General features: G+C 43.6%; 2 protein-coding genes across 15 annotated transcripts in view; one reads left to right on the forward strand and one right to left on the reverse strand.

The window, feature by feature from the left end:
* REEP1 (receptor accessory protein 1) overlaps positions 1-5,116 on the forward strand; it is a 125,397-nt gene extending 120,281 nt beyond the window's left edge. For 5 of the 12 annotated variants that reach the window (XM_066377766.1, XM_066377763.1, XM_066377767.1 and 2 more), the window contains 2 exons: positions 621-688; positions 4,233-5,116. In XM_066377766.1, the coding sequence (XP_066233863.1) occupies positions 621-688; positions 4,233-4,272 (108 nt within the window). In that variant the 3' untranslated portion in view covers positions 4,273-5,116. Of the gene's footprint in view, positions 1-620; positions 3,694-4,232 lie in introns of those variants that run through there. The other 7 variants (XR_010750354.1, XM_066377765.1, XM_066377774.1 and 4 more) reach the window with 5 other exon arrangements.
* Positions 5,117-6,622: 1,506 nt separating this feature from the next.
* MRPL35 (mitochondrial ribosomal protein L35) lies at positions 6,623-19,734 on the reverse strand. Of its 3 annotated transcripts, none has more exons than XM_066377776.1 (4): positions 19,671-19,734; positions 11,716-11,905; positions 10,921-11,065; positions 6,623-6,895 (listed from the first exon to the last, which is right to left on the reverse strand). In XM_066377776.1, the coding sequence occupies exons 1-4, from the start codon at positions 19,711-19,713 to the stop codon at positions 6,707-6,709; spliced, it is 567 nt and encodes a 188-aa protein (XP_066233873.1). In that variant the 5' UTR covers positions 19,714-19,734; the 3' UTR covers positions 6,623-6,706. The 3 variants fall into 3 exon arrangements, with proteins under 3 accessions (XP_066233873.1, XP_066233874.1, XP_066233872.1); XM_066377777.1 differs by having other exon boundaries at positions 19,602-19,725; XM_066377775.1 differs by having other exon boundaries at positions 19,659-19,721.
* Between the last annotated feature and the right edge of the window lie 4,040 nt (positions 19,735-23,774).

Below are 23,774 nucleotides of genomic sequence, written 5' to 3' on the forward strand. Positions count from 1 at the left end.
GTAGAGGTGTGAAAGGACAGAGTGTGAGTAAAGAGGTTGAGCACAGAGAAGTAGACAGGGGTTGAAGGCAGGTTGGGGTCCTTGTTGAATGAACCCTCTCAAGTCTGAGGCTAGGAGAAAACTCTTCATATTTAAAGGCAGTGTTTCCCTTTGTTGTGTGGTTTGCCATGAATTAAAGGGTTTTAATTCCAGAAAGAGGACTGGAAATTGGTGATGGAGATTTTAAGCCCGTATTAAGAAACAAGAGTCCTGTTCCCAAAGGAAGTAACCATGGCAAGGGTGAGAAGGGGTGGCGGGGCTTTCTCTCTGCTGAATCACTTAAGATCATTTTGCCCCCAAGGCAGAAACAAGAAAGATTTGTCATCCTTGTATAAGCGTAGCTGGAGATCAGGGATTAGGAGAACATGAAGAGGGGCTGCTGGCCTTCCCAACTGGCTCAGTTTCCTGGTGACGCTTGGAAAGTGACTCTGATTCTGTTGTGGAAACTCGCAGTCAGCCACCAGCCCCAACATGTGGCCAAAAGACTAGATGTCTCAACACAAACCCATCCAGGTGCTGTCCTCAAAAGATTCTGCATTTATGGCAAACTGAAGGGTGCCTTTTTCTGTTTTCTCTGCCAGGCACCTCCTAGAATCCTTAGATCTCGCTTCAGGAAGAAGAGTACCTCATCCTCAGCCACTGAAACCACGTGAGTGAGATGAGCCAACATCACCGGATACACAGAATGTGTCTTCTCTGCCTTAAAGAGCTATTCACTGACGTAGACATCTGCAAGCTGGTGTGCTTTGAGTGTGCAGCCTCACAGACATAGCCAGTCCTCTCTCCCTCTTCCACTTTTAGAATATTGTTTTTTCCTTTTATTTCACCGGGGAGAGGCTAAAAGGAAGGTAGTGAGTGTGTGTGGGGTGTGTGACCCGTAAATCCTCTGAGGTTAGTAATTCTCCATGATTGGATTGTCATGCCAGACAGCAGGGCGTTTCTAGAACTAAAGGAGAGTCGCCCCCACACCGCTGAGATGTACATATGTAATTTATTTGTTGCATACTTCATTTTTTAGTCCTGTAAATGCAAACAAAGCAATTTTTTTAAAACTTTTTTGTTGTTTTTGGTACTAATACTTTGGACTACAGTGTACATATTATGGCTTTTGACTTCATATAATGGACGTGCAAGGGCTGCCAGAGGTTCTGCTAATGTAAGAAATCTGCAAAAACAGAAGTGTATTTGTTTTTGATTCTGGAGAATGTCTTAGATTGTGCTTAGAAAGCTTCCAAATACAACTCCAATACAACATCCCTTTTCCTGCAGCACAACGGTCCGTGACAATTGTTAGTCAGTGTATCAGAGGGGTAGAATGAAGAGAGAAGATACTTCAGTGACAGAGGTGAGCGTGATGAGGTCAGGGACACAGCCTAGAATAGGAGAGCCACAGGAAGTGTGTCTTCCCCTGGGATTCAGGAAGAGGAGCTTCAAAACCCTCTCGGAGGTTTACCCTTTGCCTTGGGCAGGTGGCTCACCCTTGGTAAAACTTCCTGGGGATGTGGACTCACAGAGCTGTTGAGAGGAATCATTTTGAATGCATCAGAAGTTCTTGACAAATGGCTATTTCTCCTTATAGTAACTTGTGCTGTGACTAATTTCCCCAGGTAGAGGAGCCTACAATCTCAGCACCTCTTCTAGAGAACACTGAGCAAAAATCAACCAACCAACCAAACCATCACAAAGCCTAGCACCATGTTTTGTCTCAGATATGCTATAAAATACATCTGAGACACTTGTGTCAACACAATCAGAATGCTGGCTCCCAGGACTGTAGAGGTTGAGAGCTTGGTGGATATGATTGCCGTCAGCTCCATGCGCAGCTGCGGCTGACGCCCTCCTGCTCCCTTTTCAGCTGTACAGAATGGAAACCACAGGGAAGTGGCACACTCGGACACTCCAGGTCTTAATGGGCATGTCATGCAAGCCCAGATCACATAGTAGAATAAAGCAGCATCTAAGGGGACTCCCTACCTAGACCGAGATTTTGTTAGAAGAGACAAATCTGGATGAAATAGCAGTTTAGTCCGAGGGAGCCGCTCCCTCCTTGGAGAGCTGACCCTAAAGCAGGACTGTGTACTTGTGCTTTGAGCTGTTTCCTTTCAGTGTAGTGCATGCAGTGGTTCCAGCCTGTTGTTTATAATACTCAGACTGTGTTTGTTCATAGATGTGCCCCGAAGACTAGAGCATTAGTGTTATGTCCCGCATAGAACTTACTGTCCGGCAGCTGTCAGCAGCCCATCAGACTGTCCCACCCCCCAAGCTGTGCAGCTGTAAGTGGTCCTGGCTGATGACACGGTGGCTGGATCTCGGCCACCTCAGAAGGGTTCTATTTGAAGTTGATTGTTGCCAGATATGCGTATTTAAATCCCTTCTTCCCATGATTACTCTGAAGGTGACTTTGTAATTTACAAAAGGACTTAGGAAAATAAACCTGAAAGCAAATTTGTGATTCCGAGGACAAAGCCAAGCCTGTTCACTGTCTGTACCTCACACCCGCTAATCCCTACACCTGGTTAGGGAAGAGTCTGTTTCCTTTAAGCTCACTGGATTGTTTCAGAGGAAAAATATACGCTTTTGTACATATACCTGTTAGTTGGGAATACCCAGGATTATCAGAAACAAGTGCATAAAAAGCTAATTTAAGCAGCTGTATAGCAACTTTTTTTGCCAAAATAATAAAAATGCCTGTAGAAGCAGAGATTAAAATTCTATTGTGATCAAGCTAGACTTTCACTATTTTACAATGGAAAGTTTTAATGAGAACAGACTATCCAGTTGCACTCAACTATGCCAAAAACAAGTTTGAAGCACTCTACTCTCAGACTTGCTGTTAACTTCTCATTCAAGATTTAAAAATAGAAAGGTATCCAAACTGCTGTCTTAATATAAATGTAACTACTTTTCCTTCAGGTGTTGATAAGGGAGTTGGTTTCTCTCTTAAAAACACTCACTGTACAACTGAGAGCATCTGTCATGTTTCTGGCAAAACGTGTTTACTTATCCAACAGGCTTTTATATTTGTGTGTGGACTGACATAAAATGTGAATGCCTCAAAGTGTACATGTAGTGGTGTGGTGTTCTGTCTAGAGGATATAACGAAATATTTCCAATTTGCTGATATACAGACACAAGCTGTTTACAAAATGCTAGCTCAAAAGTCTGTAATCTTCATGTAATAACTTTTGGTTATTAGCTATGAACACCTGATCTGTTTCTGAGGTTAGGTGTGGTGTTAAACTTATAAACTGAAGAGAGAAGTCATAATCCCTACTGGCTTTGTGTGAATAGCTTGTTCATTTTGCTGGCCTCTGAAATGCGTGTTCTCCGCAGTAAACTGTCCATGTCTTTGATAACAGTGCTTGTCCACCATGACCACCACTGAGCACCTTCCTAGTTCTGTACTCGCAGTGTTTGAAGTGGTAAAGGATGTGCTTCGTTCTCAAACAGCTGGCACACTGGACCGGGACTGTGCACTCCTCCCCTAGTTTAGTTCTGTGGGCCCAAAAGAACGATCTGTAATAAAATAGCAAACCGGACTGTGTGAATCAAGGGTGTAAAATCACAGGATTCCAGAGGCTGAAGTTCTGCCGTTTTATTATAATGCTTGATATATATCTTGAATAAAGTCTTAACATTTTTCTTTTAAAAATACCTTTGTAATGTTGGGCTTATGAGGAAAAAGAAAATACTTTTAAAGAACATGTGGAATTTAGCAAGGATTGGAAGCTTAATTCTCAATCCCTAACTGACTGGGTTCCCGGTGATCTGGCCCCGTATCTACTGCAAAAAATTGCTGCAAGGAAAAAACTTAGTGGTATCCGTGTTTAGAAAACCAGCTGACCACATAAATGTTAATCTGGCAGTGTTTGCTTCACGTTTGTCAAGGTCACCAGTGGAAATGTTAGCTGTGAAATCGGGGTGCCAGCTCATCTGGAAGGCAGCTTTAATGCTGCACGCCAGACTTTGGGTCTGTCTTCTTGGAACCCGTTTCCTCCTCTGTAAGTGGGGAGAGCGTGTGCAGGTCAGAGGAAGGCAGTGTGGCAGTGCGCTGCAGGTGCGTACCCGACATCACTGCGACCTGGCCTGTCACATACAGAACGGCACACAAACTTCCCTGGGTGGCTGCAGAGACTTGGAAACTCAAAATCTGAAGTATCAAAATGAAACACTCATTTTCTTTGCCTTTATAGTCTCACATTGCACGTGGTTGACACGAGCACTGTCAGATAAAGCGGCAGCAGGAACAAAAGTCAGAAGACTGGAAGAGGACGAGATGGAAAGGCTGGGGATCCAGCGTCAACAAAACTGAGGATGACCAGGATAAGAAGTGACAATTATAAAATTTAATAGCTGACTTGGCAGTGTCATGAAGAAGTATTCAGTATTTATAATGCTAGATTACAGTCACATTTGATGTTGATATGAATTTTCATATATTGTTAGAAGACTCAGGAAAATACACAGAATTTCAAGGAGTTAGACCTTATCAGCTTGATTTGTCAGCTGTATTTTGGGTTATTTCTTCTGTAAGCTTCAGTTTCTTCAAATATAAACCAGGGATAAATAACATCTCTTTGCAAAGTTGGTATGAGAATTAGCAGCTTTGTAGACATATGCTCATCCTATGCTAGGACACAGGTTTTCAATAAATTATACTTCTGTATATATGTAGATGTCATTTAGGTAGACTCTCTAATGAAAGATGTTTTGTTGTCAAACTATAAAATCAGTTTGATGATAAGCCCTGCTACCCACAAAACAAAAATCACACATATGAAAGTTCCCTTTCCCCTAAATTGTGTACCTGCCAGCTCTTCCATTTCAGTTCAGTCCGTCTCTGGAGGGGTGCTGAGGCCTGCCTGCTAGTCCTTGTCTGTACCTCCCATCCCAGGCCTAGAGGGGAAGCCAGAGTGCTCCAAGACCACAGCGGCCAAGACCCTTGTCCATATCTGCCTTAGAGAAGTCAAGGCAGGGTCTTCCTCCTCAATGCCTTCAGGCACCGAGTTCCCTCCCACGCCAGAGGGCAGGAGCTGGGGGGGCATGATGGGGATTCTTGTCAGGGGTTGACTTCTGCCATCTCCACAAGTCTGAGGGAGTGAGAACCCAGCGACACGGAATGCCGCTCAATGCTTCAGGATCTCACCTCGTCTCAGATCAAATGTCTGTTCTTTATTAACTGGTCTCAAAAATAAGATACACTTGGCCTTCCAGTTTTAGAACTCTCTATTGTCACCCCTTTTCCTTTTAACGAACAAATGCACTGACTTCAAAGAATTCCTCTAACACCCCTAGTACGACATGACACAGAATTTCAACTTGGTTATCTTTCCCTTATTCTGTTAATAGAAGACCTTCATCTTATCATCATCTATTATTATATTAAAGAATCTGAGGCAGTAATTGAGGCATACTTTTATGTAATAATGGTTTTTCAACCAGGTAAAGGACTGTTTGAAAATGCTTTCCAGATGATTGTGTCAGGAGTTGAGACCCTGTTCTGGACTAGCTTTTCCTGAGTTCTCTTACCTGACCCACTTCCAATGAATGCTTAAGTCTTGTTTCATTTCTAAAATGATTGGGATGACTTCTTCTCCTATACTTTCTACAGTTATCTTTGAAAAAATTTATCCTCACAATTAAAAATAAGAAAGCTCAAGTGGATAAACTAACTTTTTAAAAATACAGTTTCTTTCAACACCTGGGTAAAGTTTTGATTGTCATTTGTATAGCCACTCCTGTGTCATGAATGGGCACACTGATATACTATTTCATCTACTCTTCTCTCTATAAAATATCCTGTTCCAATAAACTGAGAACTGTGAGGGACAGAGTGAACCTAGTACACTAGATGTGCACTGTTGCCCCATGCTCACCTCTAAGTGAAGCTTCCCAGACGAACCTGCCAACACAACCCAGAGTCAGGGTGGGCTCCTGCCCTAAGGAACAGCCAATCCTTACGCTGTCTGGTGACCTGAGATGAAACCTGGCCAGCTAAGAGTTTCTTAGTAATTAGAGATAGGAGCTGAGGGTCATGACATATAAATGAACCTCAAAGGGCAAGCTAGAGTGATTATGAGAAAGTAGAAACTAAGCAAAAGCTGTGGATTAGACAGGCTGGTGAGCAGAGAGAGAGATAGAGCCTGCAGATTTAAAGAGAACCGAATCACATGTATGACAGATCCCAAGCCTACAGATCCATTTCCTGCTGCTGAGGCTGCGGGAAGTGCCTTGAATCGGGCTCACCATACAATTTGTGCTCTTCCTGAGGTCTGAGAGTTAATTCTAAGTGGGAGACGTAGGTGGTGTGGTGATTCCTGAGTTCCCAGGCAAGTATCCTTAAAAAGGAAGTCACACGGCTTGAACTAACTAACTTTGGAGTCCTTTTATGTCTTTCCTAACTTGAGATTTCTTGTAACTAAATAAGCCTAATTGGAACTAGTTAAGCCATTACCACTTGTTAAAAGTTCTCAGGAATTTTAAACTTTTATTTCCCTGAATAAACCTGGGAATATTTAATTCACTAAATTTTAAAACTCTGATAAGTTTAATGCTGGTACTGTATGTTTCCATTATCAGCTGGTACAACTTATATCAAGCTTTATTCTTATTCGTGTTTGCAAGGACATCATACATACAAACATACAAAGTCAATAAAATTTCTGATCTATACTTTCAGGTTTGTTCGATCATGATACTTCTGATAAGGATCATCAGCATACCAGTTTCTCCTCTTCCAGAAAGATGTCGTCATTTTATCTAAGAGTTTACTCTGGGTTTTATTGCAGAACACAAATTCCCTCAGGCGTCTTTTTCTTGCAGCTGTCTTCTTCCATAATTTTTTCTTGTAACCAGCCTGTTAGATAATATTACAAGTACTTTAAAACATTATATTATATAGGAAACAACAAACAGCTTTACTACTACTCATGGTATATAGGCCCAATGGGAAAAAGACCAGACTTTCATAGTAGCTGGTATATTTCTCAGAAAGATGTGATTCTTAGTGGGGGTTAGATACAGAAAGCATGTGTGGTTTGAAGAAGAAATATTAATAATTTACCGTATTTTATTAAATATTTTAACACCATTTGGTTCAGAATATTTTTTTCTTATTTTCCTCCTTAAAACCCTAGGTGTGTCTTATGGTCAGGTGTATCTTATGGAGCAAAAAATACAGTAATATCTTGAAAAAATTTTTTAATTAAAACCACAGAGCCTAACTAGGTGGTAGCACAGTGAATAAAGCATTGACCCGGGGACACTGAGGATTCAGGTTCAAAACCCCAAGGTTGCTGGCTTGAGCACAGGGTCACCAGCTTGAGTGTGGGATCCCAAAGGTCGCTGGCTTGAAGACAAAGGACACTGGCTGGAGCTCAGGGTCGCTGGCTTGAGCAAGGGGTTACAGGATGGGCTAGAACCCCCTGGTCAAGGCACGTATGAAAAACCCACAGAAAATTAAGCTAAATACATCTTTGTGTCTGGTGAAGTACAGGGTAAAGACAGATAATAATTTACTTTGTAATAATTCCTTATTATCTCTTTAATAATCTTCAATGACAACATACTACCATTCTCATTTTAGTGGATACTATGTCAACCTGGTACACTGAGGACCCAGGTTCAAAGTCCAAGGTCACCAGCTTGAGCGCAGGCTCACCAGCTTGAGGGTGGGGCCACTGGCTCTGCTTGAGCCCTCCAGTCAAGGCACACACGAGAAGCAATCAATGAACAACTAAAGTGACACAACTACAAATTAATGCTTATCTCTCCCCCTTCCGCCCCCTCAAAAAGAAAAAAAAGAGTTCTCAGGCACTACTACACTACTTTTTTCCCTAATTTGGAGGATGATAGAGTACTGGCTAAGTTTATAACATTTATATTCATTTAAAGGAGCTAAGTATTGTAAGGGCCAAGAGTCCCAGTTCTCAAATATATTACTTCAATTATTCTTTCCACACACTAGGGCCCAATTTCTATAGTAAGTGCTTTTGTAAGGAATAATGAATACAGTAAAACTATTACTAAGAGTGGTGATGGAAGGGTTAACCCATATGTTAAACCAGAACTGCCTTATATACCACCCATGCAGTACTAATTTTGAAGAATTTTTGAAGGAAGAAAAAATTAGATTGAATATAAAAACTATAATATTATCATAGCCTGTTTAAACTAGAAGAGACTGCAGGTGCCACTCAAGTTGATATCTGACTAAAACCACATAGTAAACAACCGGGGAGGTGAGATAGAACCCATGCTATTTGTAAGAGTACTTTTAAGTAAGGGTCCTTTTAAGCCAGGCACTCTTTAGGGTACCACACCAGCTGAACAAAATCATAGCTCTCTGCTGAGAAGGTGCACTGGGTTTCTGACCTGCTTCAGTGTCATCACTGTGATCAGCAAGTTCTGTATTACAGTAATGCTCAGAAATAAGGAAAGACTATTTAAGAGTTCTGATTTTAATCCTTTGAGTTGTACAAATGTTCATGTACATCCTCGTGCCTCCTGACCATCCAGAGTACGATGAATTTATTTTAAAAATGTGTAAGGCAACATTAAAAAACGGCAACTGTATGTTCTTCTTGTTTCCATAAATTGGTTATCAAACAAACATGATTTTAAGTTAATAAAACTGGAACTAGAACTAATTTCATTTTTTGAAAAAAAACTCACTCTGAGGTGTCAGCGAGCATGAAAAAAACTCATTACTCAAAGGGCTAAAAAGCCAGAGATTAGATTTTTACTATTGTGATTACAATTTAAAACTGAAAGGTTTAAATCAAAATCCCTATATTTGTGTAATAATTTTCTAGTTTGCAAGCCAAACTGGGTCCCTATGGCTCTCTGACTTACAGACAGCTATTTGCTGTCCTGGCCATCACCACCAGTATCCTTTGAAAATTATCCTGTGAAATGTAGCAATGTGAAAATGCCTGAAAACATTTTAGACAATCTCCAGGTTCAGAAATGGAAGGAGAGAATAAACAAAAATTGGGACAGTTGGGTGAAACTGTCCCACAGAAAAAACTTTGTTTTTATATATTAGTGTCAATTAACCTGCCCTGATTTTTTGTTTTCCTCTTGAAATTAGATTTTACTGAAACAGACCATTCTGCATATGCAATACTTTTGGGGGCCTGAATGGGGACTAGGTAGTACTACTACTGGAGAATTTGGTCAGGTCCTTTACAACAACATGAGGGCTTCAGGGCCCATAAACAGGACATGGGAAGGAAGGCAAAGGAAACATTTTATCTGGGGTCAGATAAGGACCTGCAAATAATTGGTATGATAAAAGGGAGTGTAAATGTTTCCAATGGTCCAAAACTCCCCAAATTCAGAATTATTAGCTCAACTAATTAGTTCACCTACTAATGGGGTACATGAGCTCTAGTGACTAGAGTAGGAATACCCCAGAGTTGTTCCAGCAGAGAAATGAGTGGAGGGTTTCAACCAACCTATTCACGTACACATTAGAAATGCTTATGACAGGGGATAACCCTTTCACACAATCAAAGTCCGACCAATTGTCTATTTCATTTTTACAGGGAAACAACTTTTGATCTCTGAAGAATCATTGGTTAACTTCCAAGTAGTAAAAGGGAATTAGGATTTGAATAGTTATCAAAACTCAAAAGTGGTTTTTACAAAAGTTTGGACTTTTAGTGCTTTCTAATTATCAACTACTCTGTTTCCATTAGTAAGGATATGAATGAAAAGGACCACAGGCAAGCTCACAACCCTCTGTGGGAGAGGACAGGGCAGTAATAATCTGTCAGAGTCCCCTTAGAGGCTGTGCTCTATGGCCAGAGTACATGTGAGAGTTCTGTCTGATATGGTCCCAATTACACTCACCAACAGAGAAAAAACTTTATTAAAAAGAAAAAAAAGAAAAAAAGGTGGCCCTGGTCAGGAAGCTAGGTTGGTTAGGGCGTCATCCCAATATGCCAAGGTTAAAAGTTTGATCCCTGGTCAGGGGACATGTGAGAATCAACCAATGAATGCATAAATAAGCGGAACAACAAATCAATGTTTCTCTCTCTCTCTCAAATCAATTAAAATTAAAAAAAAAGTGAATGTGGAGTTAATGTTCTGCTATAGAGTAACGGACCTGACCCGGCCTGACATGTCGTGGCGCAGTGGATAGAGCCTGGAATACTGAGGTTGCCAGCTCAGGACCTCGGGCTTGCCCAGTCAAGGTACAGATGAGAAGCAACTATGAATTGATGCTCTCAGACCTGGCCGCACAGCTCCATTGGTTAGAGTATCAGCCTAAAGCACAGAGGTTGCCAGTTCAATCCCTGGTCAGGGCACATACTAGGAACAGATTGATATTCCTCTCCCTATCTCTGTCTTTCTCTCCCCTAACCCCCTTCTCTGGCTAAAATCAGTAAAATAAATAAATAAATAAAAAGAATTGATGTTTTCACCCCTCCCCCCACCTTCCTCTCTTGAAAATCAATAAATAAAATCTAAAAAAGAAAAAAAAAGCTTCCTGGAGAATCCACTACAAGATAGGCTAAAAAGCAATTCAGTCCCCAAATCTGAGTGACGTGAGCCTCCACACAAGTTATTACACATTGGGGTTTCACAGGGCTTCTGGTAATCACTAAATAAGCCAGACATGTAAGAGACCTGAGACGAACCTGTCCTACACTGAAGACTCACCATTGTGAATACTCTTTCCTGAATGTTTAAACACATTTTCTTCACACGGACCCACCTACAGGGCGTGATGCCTGTCAAGCCAGTGCTTACGCACCACAGAGCACTGTGAAAGCTACTGCTATGACGGGAGGAAGGTGTCAGTAGCAGGCTGCATTCTGCTTCGTTTTCAAGTGCTCATACTTCTTTTCAATCAGGTACAGAGTGAAGACTCACCTTCCTCCTTAGCCAGAGGCCAGAATGAAGCCGAAGAAACCTGTAGATGACAGCTTTCACGGTCTTTCTCTTGCCTTTTCGCGAACTGAAGTATGTGACAGTTCTGACTGGTAGCTTCAGGACATTTGGAAGCAAGGGGGCCACTCTAAAATATATTTTTAAAATTTTAACTCAGCAATAAGAGTGGTTAAAGGATAAAATGCATTTCCATACTTAGAAACGAGTAAAGCAGCTTCAATGGGACACAGCTGACTTTTAATATACATTGTGACTTCAAATGACCCAGGACACTGCATAAATAAGAACAGCAACTATCGCCAGCTTGCTGGCCAGTCTGAAATCCTCCCCCATGAGAGAGTTAAGATATTTAAATCATCTAATTTTTAATCCACCGCCCACTAGATTATCACCTCCTAAGGACTTCAACTTGTTTATTTTTGTATCCTTTCTGCCAAGTACAGTGCTCAGCACCCAGGTGCGCTTAACTAAATATCAGCTGACTGAATGAACAGGACATGCAGCCCCCACCCCCCCGTGAGCTGAGCATCTTGTTCCCCCTCCACTTTGGCCGACAGCTTCCATCCAGGACAACACTTCTAGGCCGTCGGAAGTGTGCTGTTGACAGTCCTTGCTGCTGGCACACAGGCATACATATTCTCCCACTCCATCAGGCAAAGTCTATATAATAAACTGTAGGTACACAAAGTACCATCTACTTCTACTTCACGTCTTTGCAGGCATGAATATTTTAGAATTTTTTTCCAAGCCATCATGCCTACTGAAATATTACTATACCTGTTGAGGATTGTTGTAGAATGCCCACATGTCAGGTTTCTGACGGACATAATAAGTCTGGGAGCAGAGGAAACAACTGAAGTCTGACTATAGCAAAAACGTCGGGTGGACAGTATAGAACTAAGACAGCCACTCTTGGCACAGTTTCGATAGACTGAAGATGTCAAAATATTCAGGGGCCGTAAGATTCCTGTAAAGATAAAGAAACATATATGCTTAACATAGTACTCTAAAATATGCATCCAGATATTTAAAATTAAGTAACTGAAAAATTTTAAAAGCAATTAAGGGTTATACATTATTAATGTGTCCTGAAGATCAGACTCACCTGTGGAGCTTTTTACCAACTTTACTGAGCGGTAACTTACATATCACAAAATTACCCATTTGTGCACAACTCAATGCTTCTTAGTAAATTTAGAGTTGTGAAACCATCACCACCATCCAGTCTGATGCATTCTAGTTCAATGTTCAACAGTATGGAACAAAATATACTGTATGTAACATTCCTTCCCACCGGCCAGATCTTATGCTCTGATGATAGATCTCCTGCACACAGTGCAATGGCAGAGGCACGGAAGCTTGACAACTCCCTGGAGACACTAGAGTGGCGAGAGAAGGCTATATAAACAAAACAGAAGAGGTACGTGAACTCTTTTTTTTATTTTTTTTTTATTTTTTTTTTATTTTTCTGAAGCTGGAAACGGGGAGAGACAGTCAGACAGACTCCTGCATGCGCCCGACCGGGATCCACCCGGCGCACCCACCAGGGGCGACGCTCTGCCCACCAGGGGGCGATGCTCTGCCCATCTAGGGCATCGCTCTGCTGCGACCAGAGCCACTCTAGCGCCTGGGGCAGAGGCCACAGAGCCATCCCCAGTGCCCAGGCCATCTTTGCTCCAATGGAGCCTCGGCTGCAGGAGGAGAAGAGAGAGACAGAGAGGAAGGAGGGGGTGGGGGTGGAGAAGCAAATGGGCGCTTCTCCTATGTGCCCTGGCCAGGAATCGAACCCGGGTCCCCCGCACACCAGGCCGACGTTCTACCGCTGAGCCAACCGGCCAGGGCCAGGTACGTGAACTCTTGTCTAGAAAATGGACAGGCCATGGGAGGAGGAGGTACACAGTCTGGGTGGGGTGAAAAAACATATGCCCATACAAGGAGGCTGAAACAAATGCATGTCTGGAGTGGAGACTGGACCTGCCACAGAGGCCGAGCACTGCTTGCCAGACTGTATCGGAATCGCCAGGGAGTAGTGGGAAGAAGTGGTAGGAAGGCAGGTTATGAAGGCCTAGATGTGTGGATGAACACAGACCTCTTTATCCCTCACAAGACGGCCAGACTAAGAGTCCACATGTGTAAAGCACAATCACGCATGGATACTAACTCCACTCATTGATTCTGACTGAGTCTAATGTTCTAGGGACTCAAGAATGTACATGCTAACAAAGCTCCACAGGATGGCAATGTCCTAGAATTGGATTGTGGTGATGCTTGCACAACTCCCTAAACTTACTAAAACTCATCAAACTGTACACACAAATCAGGTAATTTATTTTTAACACACCATCAATGTTTACTGTTCAACTCTCCCCAACAGGCCAGTGCTAGGACTGAGGGGCTAGGCCTCTATGAGAAGCAGGTCTGGGGGCCCAGGGTGACCATTTTAATGAACCCTGGGGTCTTGTGATGGTCCCAAGGCCGGTTGGTCCTCCCCCTAGACTTTCCAGGTCCAGAAGTCCTGTGAGGTCCTAGGATATCTCAGACGCAGGAGAGCTGCCTTCGTGGAGGAAAAAGACATGTGGGACAGGCCACGTGATGTCTCAGAACCTGCCAATTCCATCATCAGCATGTGACAGGAGGGGAAACAGAGGCAGGAGGGTAGAACCCAGAAGTAAGAGTGACATGGGGTTTGAAGGTGAGGAATGGAGGACCAGCATCTTTCAGGACCTGAGCCAAAAGTAAGAGAGGGAGACCTCCAGGTACTTTCTCCTGGCTCTGGAAGAGGGAGCAGGGGAAGAGTTGGGGTTCTGGTCAGTCAGGGTGAGTCCTGAGCAGCTCCATCCCCCAGGAAGGGTATCTGTAAGGCAGCCATGCTTGAGAGGGCCTGACCAGGTCTTATAGGCCCCCACCCCACTATGCCCTGGAGGGGAGACAGAGAGGGGTCAATAGCCTCATCCCTGAGGGCCCTCACTGAGCCCTTTTTGGTCACCTTCTGGTTCTTTAGCATCACATAGGTGATGAACGCTCCCACAAACAGGTGCAGCAGGAGGCTGGCAACTAGTAGAATGGCAATAGCATAGGCTCAGGGCAGGAAATACTCTACTACTACTAGCTCTATTACATACATAGCTGTGTGGCCATGGGTAAGTTATACTCTCTGTGTCCAGTTTACTTAAATTTAAATTAAATTTTATCACAGGGGGTGGTGTAGAGAAAATTAAATTAGATAAAACATGAAGTGTTAGGAAGAGCGCATGGCACAGTGAATAGAACGTTGAACTGGAATGCAGAGGACCCAGGTTTGAAACCCTGAGGTTGCTGGCTTGAGCGTGGGGTCTCTGGCTTGAACGTGGGATCAGTGACATGACCCGATGGTTGCTGGCTTGAGCCCAAGGTCAGTGGCTTGAAGCCCAAGGTCGCTGGCTTGCACTTTCCTTGCTATAGCCCCCCCCCCCAGTCAAGGCACATATGAGAAAGCAATCAATGAACAACTAAGGAGCCACAACAAAGAATTGATGCTTCTCATCTCTCTCTCTCTTCCTGTCTGTCCCTATCTGTCCCTCTCTCTCTTTCAAAAAAAAGAATAAAGACATAGGGAAAACATTTAATAAATGTTAACAGAAGATAATGAAGAGCTGAGGAATGCTTAACAAAGACGGTGTAATGTTAACAGGTGGCAGAAGGAAAATGGAACACTTAAAACACTTATTTTGCTTTTTTTGTGTTCTCCATCAAAGACAAGTTTTCAAACTGGAAAAAAAATAGCATCAATATTGAGTTAGCTGAAATCAAGATTCAGGAGACTGATTGGAAAGCCCTTACACCAGGCCCTTGTAAGTCAGATTCTCTACTTAGTGCAGGTGTTCAAGCTCCAGGTACAATAAATTATATCTCAAAGAACTGAAAATATTCACAGATATAAGTATACTTTGAAAAATTAAGTGAAAGAGCAAGATTATAGACAAGAAAATGTACCAATTTTCACGGGTCATGAGAGCTTGATATATCAGTTAAAAAACAAACAACAATAAAAAAACTCTCAGAAATTCTTGGAAACCAAGCCTGAAGAAAGTGAGAAGATAGAAACCAGAACATAAATGGTAAACCACAGGCTCATCTGTAGAAAAAAAAATTTGTTAAAATGGATAAATAGGAAGTGTGCAGAATAAAATATTTATATATTGTCAACTGGAAGTGAACTGTTCCTTAAAAAGAACTTAATTTAATTTTTTGATACAGTCACTAGCCTTGAAAATCATGAAAATGTCTAGATAGTGTATCCTGACTTTAGGAAAGCATGTGAAAAGATTTGTTTACATCCTACAGAAATTCAGAAATGTAGGCAGCAATATTTTAGTTAGATAAATCCCAAGCTGACTGGGAATTATCTCCAAATTAGTCAATTACTGCTCTCCCAAGGAAAGTCTATTCCAGGCTCCCTAACCGACTCCCTTCCCCCCATTATTATGAAGGTCCTGAAGTTGCATAAGGCATGTTTATGAAATCTGCATAAAAAAACAGGCTAGGAACTATAGCTTAAAAACATATATTTGTGAAAAAATAGACTATATGAACTCAAAGTGATCTCAGAAAGAGGAAAAAAAATCAAAATTAACATGAATTAGAGATGGGCACAGAGGTTAAAAGAGGACTACTGGGCCTGACCGGGCGGTGGCATAGTGGATAGAGCGTTGGACTGGGATGGGGAAGACCCAGGTTCCAGACCCTGAGGTCGCCAGCTTGAGCGAGGGCTCATCTGGTTTGAGCAAAAGCTCACCAGCTTGAGCCCAAGGTCACTGGCTCAAGCAAGGGGTTACCCAGTCTGCTGAAGGCCCGCGGTCAAGGCACATATGAGAAGGCAATCAATGAACAATTAAGGTGTTGCAATGCACAATGAAAAACTAATGATTGATGCTTCTCATCCCTCCGTTCCTGTCTGTCTGTCCCTATCTATCCCTCTCTCTGACTCTCTCTGTGTCTCTGTAGAAAAAAAAAAAAAAGAGGACTACTGGAGTAACAAATGAAATTAGGGAAGGGCACAGAGGTTAAAAGAGGACTACTGGAGTAACAAATGAAATTAGGGGTGGGCACAGAGATTAAAAGAGAGCTACTGGAGCAACAGGAAGAAGGAGAACCTGGCCTGAGAGCAGACCCTGGGAAAATGATTGAGGGGCTTTGTCCATCATACCCTCTCATGAACCAACTGTGTAATTTAGCTTGTAAAAACCAAACAGAGCCTGACCAGGCAGTGGCGCAGTGGATAGAGCATTGGACTGGGATGCAGAGGACCCAGGTTCGAGACCCTGAGGTCGCCAGCTTGAGCGCGGGCTCATCTGGTTTGAGCGTAGGCTCATCTGGTTTGAGCAGGAGCCCACCAGCTTGAACCCAAGGTCGCTGGCTCCAGCAAGGGGTTACTCAGTCTGCTGAAGGCCCACAGACAAGGCACATATGAGAAAGCAATCAATGAACAACTAAGGTGTTGCAACGCGCAATGAAAAACTAATGATTGATGCTTTTCATCTCTCTCCATTCCTGTCTGTCTGTCCCTGTCTATCCCTCTCTCTGACTCACTCTCTGTCTCTGTAAAAAATAAATAAATAAAATAAAAAAATAAAAATTAAAAAAAAAACCAGAGTCAAACTCAGATTGTGTTTGACAAAAGGGCAGCACACAAATCGAGTACAGTTAACTGTGCCTTCAGTCTTCTTCCTGTTCGGGCATTTGAACACAGACCAGCTTTCTCTAAACACACTCTTGTATGGAGAACACAGACTCTTTACAAAGGAGGTGACACAAAACTAGAGTTTTAAAGTAGTAAAAGAAGGCAGGAAGGCAGGTGGCGCAGTGGATAGAGTGTCTGACTGGGATGCAGAGGACCCAGGTTCGAGACCCCGAGGTTGCCTTCCTGAACATGGGCTCACCAGCTTGAGTGTGGGGTCACTGGCTTGAGCCCAAAGTTCACTGGCTTGAAACCAAGATCACTGGCTTGAGCAAGGGGTCACTCGCTCTGCTGGAGCCGCCCCATCAAAACACATATGAGAAAGCAATCACTGAACTAAGGTTCCGTAACAAATTAATGCTTCTCATCTCTCTCCCTTCCAGTCTGTCTGTCCCTATATGTCCCTCTCTCTTTCACAAAAAAAAACAAAAAGGCAGAAGGAACAGGAAAAGCACTGGTGAAGAGGTAAAAATGGTGTAGTTTTGGGGAATTAAAAATAGCCCCATGTAGCAGGAATCAACGGAATGGGGGAGGGAACAGGGAAGTGAGTGTGATATTGTCTAAAGTAGTGATCTTCAAGCTTTTTTGACCCCATACCTTCTAAAGAAATTCTGAAAAATTATGTACCCCCTTTCATAAAATTTTACATAGTATCTAATATTCTAAATAGTTTAAATTGTCAAAAAGGATAGGTAATTTCTAGTATATATAAAATATTGACTTAAAAATAAGCTGTCACATCACTTTTTTTTTTAATTGATTTTAGTCATAGAGGAAAGGAGAGAGACAGGAACATCTCTATCTGTTCCTCTATGTGCCCTGACCCGGGATCGAACCAGCAACCTCTCTGCTTCAGACTAATGCTATAATCAAAGGAGCCATCTGGCCAGGGCACTGTCACATCACTTTTAATGTTTTCAGTAGAATCTACATATTATAGTGAGTTGATAGCCACCTACATTATCTACTTAAAAAACACAAGGACAGGCCTGACCTGTGGTGGCACAGTAGATAAAGCATCAACCTGGAAATGCTGAGGTCGCTGGTTCAAAACCCTGGGCTTGCCTGGTCAAGGCACATATGGGAGTTGATGCTTCCTGCTCCTCCCCCCCTTCTCTCTCCATCTCTCTCTCCTTTCTAAAATGAATAAATAAAATAAAATAAAAATATTTAAAAAAAAACACAAGGACAATAAATTCAATAACAATAAGAACTTCATTTCATCAAAAGCTTCTTTTAATAAACTAAAATAGCAAGCCAAAGTGGGAGACATATTAAATGAGAAATATGGAAACATATTAAATGAGAAAGTCCACATATCCAGAATATACAAAGAACTAGAAATCAGTAAGACAACTCAATAGGGCCTGACCAGGCAGTGGTGCAGTGGATAGAGCATCGGACTGGGATGCAGAGGACCCAGGTTCGAAACCCCCAGGTCACTGGCTTGAGTGCGGGCTCATCTGGTTTGAGCAAAAGCTCACCAGCTTGAACCCAAGGTCACTGGCTTGAGCAAAGAGTTAGTCTGCTGAAGGCCCGCGGTCAAGGCACATATGAGAAGGCAATCAATGAAAAACTAACGTGTTGCAACGCTCAATGAAAAACTAATGATTGATGTTTCTCATCTCTCTCCGTTCCTGTCTGTCCCTGTCTATCCCTCTCTCTGACTCTCTCTGTCTCTGTAAATAAATAAATAAATAAATAATAAAAATACTCTACATAGGCCCTGGCTGGGTAGCTCAGCTAGTGAGATCATCATCCCCATAAGCCAAGGGTGCAGTTAGATCCCTGGTCAGAGCACATAAAACAATCAACCAATAAATACATAAGTAAGTGGAACAACAAATCTGTTTCTCTTTCTCTCTCTCTCCTTCCCTTCCTCCTTTCTCTAAAATCATACAATAAAAAAATACCCCATGTAGCCTGACCAGGTGGTGGTGCAGTTAATAGAGGTGGCACAATGGGTAGAGCCTCGGACTGGGACACGAAGGATCCAAGTTCAAAACCCCAAGGTCGCCGGTTTGAGCGCGGCTTCATTCTGCTTGAGCCAGGCTCACCAGCTTGAGCACGGAATCACTGGCTTCAGTGCAAAGATCGCTGGCTTGAAGCCAAGGTCACTGGCATGAGCAAGGGGTCACTCGCTCTGCTGTAGTTCCCCCCACCCCCATCAAGGCACATATGAGAAAGCAATCAATGAACAACTAAGAAGCCACAACAAAGAGCTGCAACGAAGAACTAATGCTTCTCATCTCTCCCTTCTTGTCCGTCTGTCTCTCTCTCTCTCTCTCTCTCTCTCTCACACACACACACACACACACACACAATACCCCATGTAAACAAGCTCTTCTGTAAATTGAAAATTTTACATCGTAGCTTTTTCTATTTCTTCCAGAGAATTTTATCTAATTTATTTTATAAAATAATTTACTGTAATCATATTTAAATGATCTTTTTGCAAAAATCCTTAGGCTAAATTAAGTTACCTTTAGTCCTGTCATCTCTCTCAGTCAAGAAATCCTTTACACTGCCCCTGTGCTAGGGGCTGGGTGAACAAAACAGCCACATTCCTTGTACTTGTGTGAATCTCACAGACAAAATTACTACCGGCCGGGCCGGGCAAGGCGCTTAGAGTGCGGCAGCTCATTTAGTCCTCGGGTAGATGGTATCTCCATTTTACAGCTGCAGAATCTTAAGTTCCGAGAAATTAAATACCTTTTTTCAAAGTCAAAAGGTCGAGAGTGGTGAGTCCCAGCCCCTTGCCCCACTTCGCCCGTGTCCTGGTTTATTTACCAAGGAGGGCGGAATAGGACACGGAAAGGAAGAGAAACTTTTGAGACAACCGGATGCGCGAGGGTCCAAGAATTTAGGAACAACACTGGGCCTCAAATAACTACGACCCCATCCCCACCCCCAGCTCTTTTATGTTAACCCCCGGCTAAATACCCACCCCTTCCCATCCTGTGTCAGTCCCAACTTCTGTGAGGGCGAAAACAGAGCGCATTACTTGCCCACTGACCCAACGCTACTCGCATCACACCAGTAATAGCCGGGGCCGCCATCTTGCCAGTTCGCGCTACGGCAATCGCATTGGGTCTAAAAGGTTCAGGGCAAAGGTGCATCAAAGAAGGGGGGAAAATTAAATGGTAAAGTCAATCGTGTGTGTGTGTGTGTGTGTGTGTGTGTGTGTGTGTGTGTGTGTGTGTGTGTGTGTGTGTGTGTGTGTGTGTGTGAGAGAGAGAGAGAGAGAGACAGAGACAGAGAGAGGAAGAGACAAAGAGAAGGATAGACAGGGACAGACAGGAATGGAGAGAGATGAGAAGTATCAGTTCTTCTTTGTGGCACCTTAGTTGTTCATTGATTGCTTTTTCATATGTACCTTGACTGGGGAACTCCAGCAGAGCGAGTGACCCCTTGCTCAAGCCAGCGACCTTGGGCTCAAGCTGGTGAACCTTGCTCAAACCAGTGAGCCCGTGCTCAAGACTGCGATCTCAGGGTTTCGAACCTGGGTCCTCCACATCCCAGTCCGACGCTCTATCCACTGTGCCACCACCACATGGTTTGGTTAACAATCAAGTCAATCTTCAATGAATGTCTTATATATACCAGGCTGTCCTTCACCACTGTAAAACAAGCACACTGCTCACAAAAATTAGAGGATCAGGGAATGGGCAGATACTCCAGTACAGTACTTTCAGCCTTTTGTATGGTGCATTTTCACCAATGAAATAAAAGTTGGTTTTGCATCTCATTTGTGTAATTGAACAACTTTCTTTGACTTGTCATTGTCTTGTTTAATAAAAAATAATGACAGTGGTAGAGCATTGGCCTGGTGTGCATAAGTCCCAGGTGCGATTCCCAGCCAGGGCACACAGGAGAAGCGCCCATCTGCTTCTCCACCCCTTCCCCTCTCCTTCCTCTCTGTCTCTCTCTTCCCCTCCTGCAGCGAGGCTCCATTGGAGCAAAGATGGCCCGGGCGCTGGGGATGGCTCCTTGGCCTCTGCCCCAGGCGCTAGAGTGGCTCTGGTCGCAACAGAGCGACACCCCCCTCCCCCGGAGGGGCAGAGCATCGCCCCCTGGTGGGCAGAGCGTCACCCCCTGGTGGGCGTGCCAGGTGGATCCCGGTCGGGCGCATGCGGGAGTCGGTCTGTCTCTCCCCGTTTCCAGCTTCAGAAAAATACCAAAAAAAAAAAAAAAAAAATGAATTGCTTCTATTTTTTTTTGATATTTTTCTGAAGTTGGAAATGGAGAGGCAGTCAGACTCCCGCATGCGCCCGACCAGGATCCACCCGGCATGCCCACCAGGGGGCGATGTTCTGCCCATCTGGGGCATCGCTCTGTTGCAACCAGAGCCATTCTAGCGCTTGAGGTGGAGGCCATAGAGCCATCCTCAGCGCCCAGGCCAACTTTGCTCCAATGGAGCCTTGGCTGCGGGAGGGGAAGAGAGAGACAGAGAGGAAGGAGAGGGGGACGGGTGGAGAAGCAGATGGGCGCTTCTCCTGTGTGCCCTGGCCGGGAATCGTACCTGGGACTCCTGCACGCCAAGCCGACGCTCTACCACTGAGCCAACCAGCCAGGGCTGAAATGCTTCTATTTTTTTTTTTATTGCTTCACATTCATTTTGAAATATCCCTAATTTTTGTGAGCAGTATACTTCCAGAGGCTGTGTTCCTTGGCTTGTGGCCTCCTTCCATCTTCAAAGACCATAATTGTACCACTCTGACTTCTGTATCCATTATTATATCTCCTTTTCTGAGTGACCCTCCTGCCCCTCTCTTTCACTCATCAGGATCTGTGTGATTACATTGGACCAACATAGATAATCCAGGGTAGATACCCCATCTCAAGATTCTTTTTTTTTTTTTTTTTTTTTTTTTTTGTATTTTTCCGAAGCTGGAAATGGGGAGAGACAGTCAGACAGACTCCCACATGCGCCCGACCGGGATCCACCCGGCACGCCCACCAGGGGCGACGCTCTGCCCACCAGGGGGCGATGCTCTGCCCCTCTGGGGCGTCGCTCTGCCGCGACCAGAGCCACTCTAGCGCCTGGGGCAGAGGCCAAGGAGCCATCCCCAGCACCCGGGCCATCTTTGCTCCAATGGAGCCTTGGCTGCGGGAGGGGAAGAGAGAGACAGAGAGGAAGGAGGGGGGCGGGGTGGAGAAGCAAACGGGCACTTCTCCTATGTGCCCTGGCCGGGAATCGAACCCGGGTCCCCCGCACGCCAGTCCGACGCTCTACCGCTGAGCCAACCGGCCAGGGCCCATCTCAAGATTCTTAATCACACTTGCAAAGGTTTTCTTTCCTTGTTTTGTTCATTTTTGTCATTTAAAGCAATATATCCTCAGGTTCCAGGGATTAGGAGAGAGTGTACATATTTGGGGATAATTATTCTGCCTATCACACATTATTTTAAAACAAGAATAAACCTATTACGTTAATATATCGTGGGGCAGCTCTGTTAGGCTTGCTTAAGGGGTTACCAGCAGCAAGCACTTTGCCTGATTAGTACACAAGTGCGTGGCTGCGCCACGTGTATATGGCCTATATAAGGCTATGGGTGCTTGCCCTCAAGAGAGATGAGGGATTGAGGATCTGCCAAATGCCTGGCTGCCACTGTGAGGGGCCATTTTACTGTTTGTTTGCCTGAGAAGCGGTTTTCCCTGCCTGTGTTCTTGTCTGCCGTTTTGAGACTTTATTAAACGGTTATGGACCGACACTTTCTGGCTCTGCAGTTTCTCTACTGTCCGCCCGAATCCAATGTGAACCTTTCTGGCCTCAGCCACCAACATTACACATATTTTTATAAAAAATAACTATTCCAAGATAAGAAAAAATTAGTGAGAAGAGTGGAAATGTTTAACCTTTTTGCAAAGCTCTTTACTGTTTGGTTTAATAGAAAGCTGAATTTTGAAATTTGCTTGTGCATTCAATTTACTGTGATATCTGGAAAACTCTACAAGATAATGAATGAAAACAGCAATTAATAACCTTAATATTATGAAGTTTCTTTTGATTTTATAGACCCTCTGAGAGGGTCTGAGGCTCCCCAGGGATCCCAGATCACTCCTTTGAGGACTACCAAGATGGTTATCCTTCAGTTTCTCTGGGTTATAGGGAATATATGAGTGATGAGCTTGGACTGCTATTGTTGCTGTCTTGATCTCATACCTACAATGGCCAGTTTAAGCATAGAAACCCGCATGTGCTGGAAAAGTATTCTGGGACATTTCATAAAGGCTTTTTGAAATGGCAGTGAGTCACTGCAGTTTTTGAACACAGATGTTGATAGAGTAATATAGTGTTATAGTAATTAAATGTATAGAATTATAGAAAAATATAGATGATATATAGAAATAAGTTAGGATATAATATTAAAAGCCATTAAGGCAAGTGAATAAGGATATACTCTCTGGGTGGGAAGTAATCTAGTATGTACAGATATGCAGAGGTGGATTAAGGTTGGTTGAGGCCCCGGACACAGAAGAAAATATTGGGCCCCTTAAATAAAAGAGACAGGGAGGCCCTGGCCAGTTGACTCAATGGTGGAGCATCGGCCTGGCGTGCAGGAGTCCCCGGTTCAATTCCCGGCCAGGGCACACAGGGGAGGTGCCCATCTGCTTCTCCACCCCTCCCCCTCTCCATCTCTATCTTTCTCTTCCCCTCCCACAGCTGAGGCTCCATTGGAACAAAGTTGGCCCAGGCGCTGAGGATGGCTCCATGCCCTCCGCCTCAGGTGCTGGAATGGCTCTGGTTGCAACAGAGCAGCGCCCCAGATGGGCGGAGCATCCCCTCCTGGTGGGCATGCTGGGTGGGTCCCGGTCGGGCGCATGCAGGAGTCTGTCTGACTGCCTCCCCGTTTCCAACTTCAGAAAAATACAAAAAAAAAAAAAAGAGAGAGAGACAGGGAAAATAAAAATACATGTTAACCATATTTTTATTTATTTATTTTTTGTAACCATATTTTTAAATAAATAAAAAATATTATGTACTATTATGTTAAAATTGCACATATGAAACCAAACTTGGTGTCATTAGAAATAAGTGTAAAGTTGGGGTCTTACAGGGCCCTTCAGAAGTCGGGGCCCAGGGCGCATGCCTGGTGTGCTTGCTGTTAAATCCACC

This window comes from Saccopteryx leptura, chromosome 3 (assembly GCF_036850995.1).
Source record: "Saccopteryx leptura isolate mSacLep1 chromosome 3, mSacLep1_pri_phased_curated, whole genome shotgun sequence".
Lineage (NCBI taxonomy): Eukaryota > Metazoa > Chordata > Mammalia > Chiroptera > Emballonuridae > Saccopteryx > Saccopteryx leptura.

Bases quoted from the DNA above. Each gene is read 5' to 3' on its own strand.
- MRPL35 (XM_066377775.1), bottom strand. From the start codon at position 19,713: ATGGCGGCCCCGGCTATTACTGGTGTGATGCGAGTAGCGTTGGGTCAG. The intron at 11,066-11,715 runs GTATAGTAATAT...AATATATTTTAG, and splicing joins TCTACAACAATCCTCAACAG to AGTGGCCCCCTTGCTTCCAA. The intron at 6,896-10,920 runs GTGAGTCTTCAC...ATTATCTAACAG, and splicing joins GCCTCTGGCTAAGGAGGAAG to GCTGGTTACAAGAAAAAATT.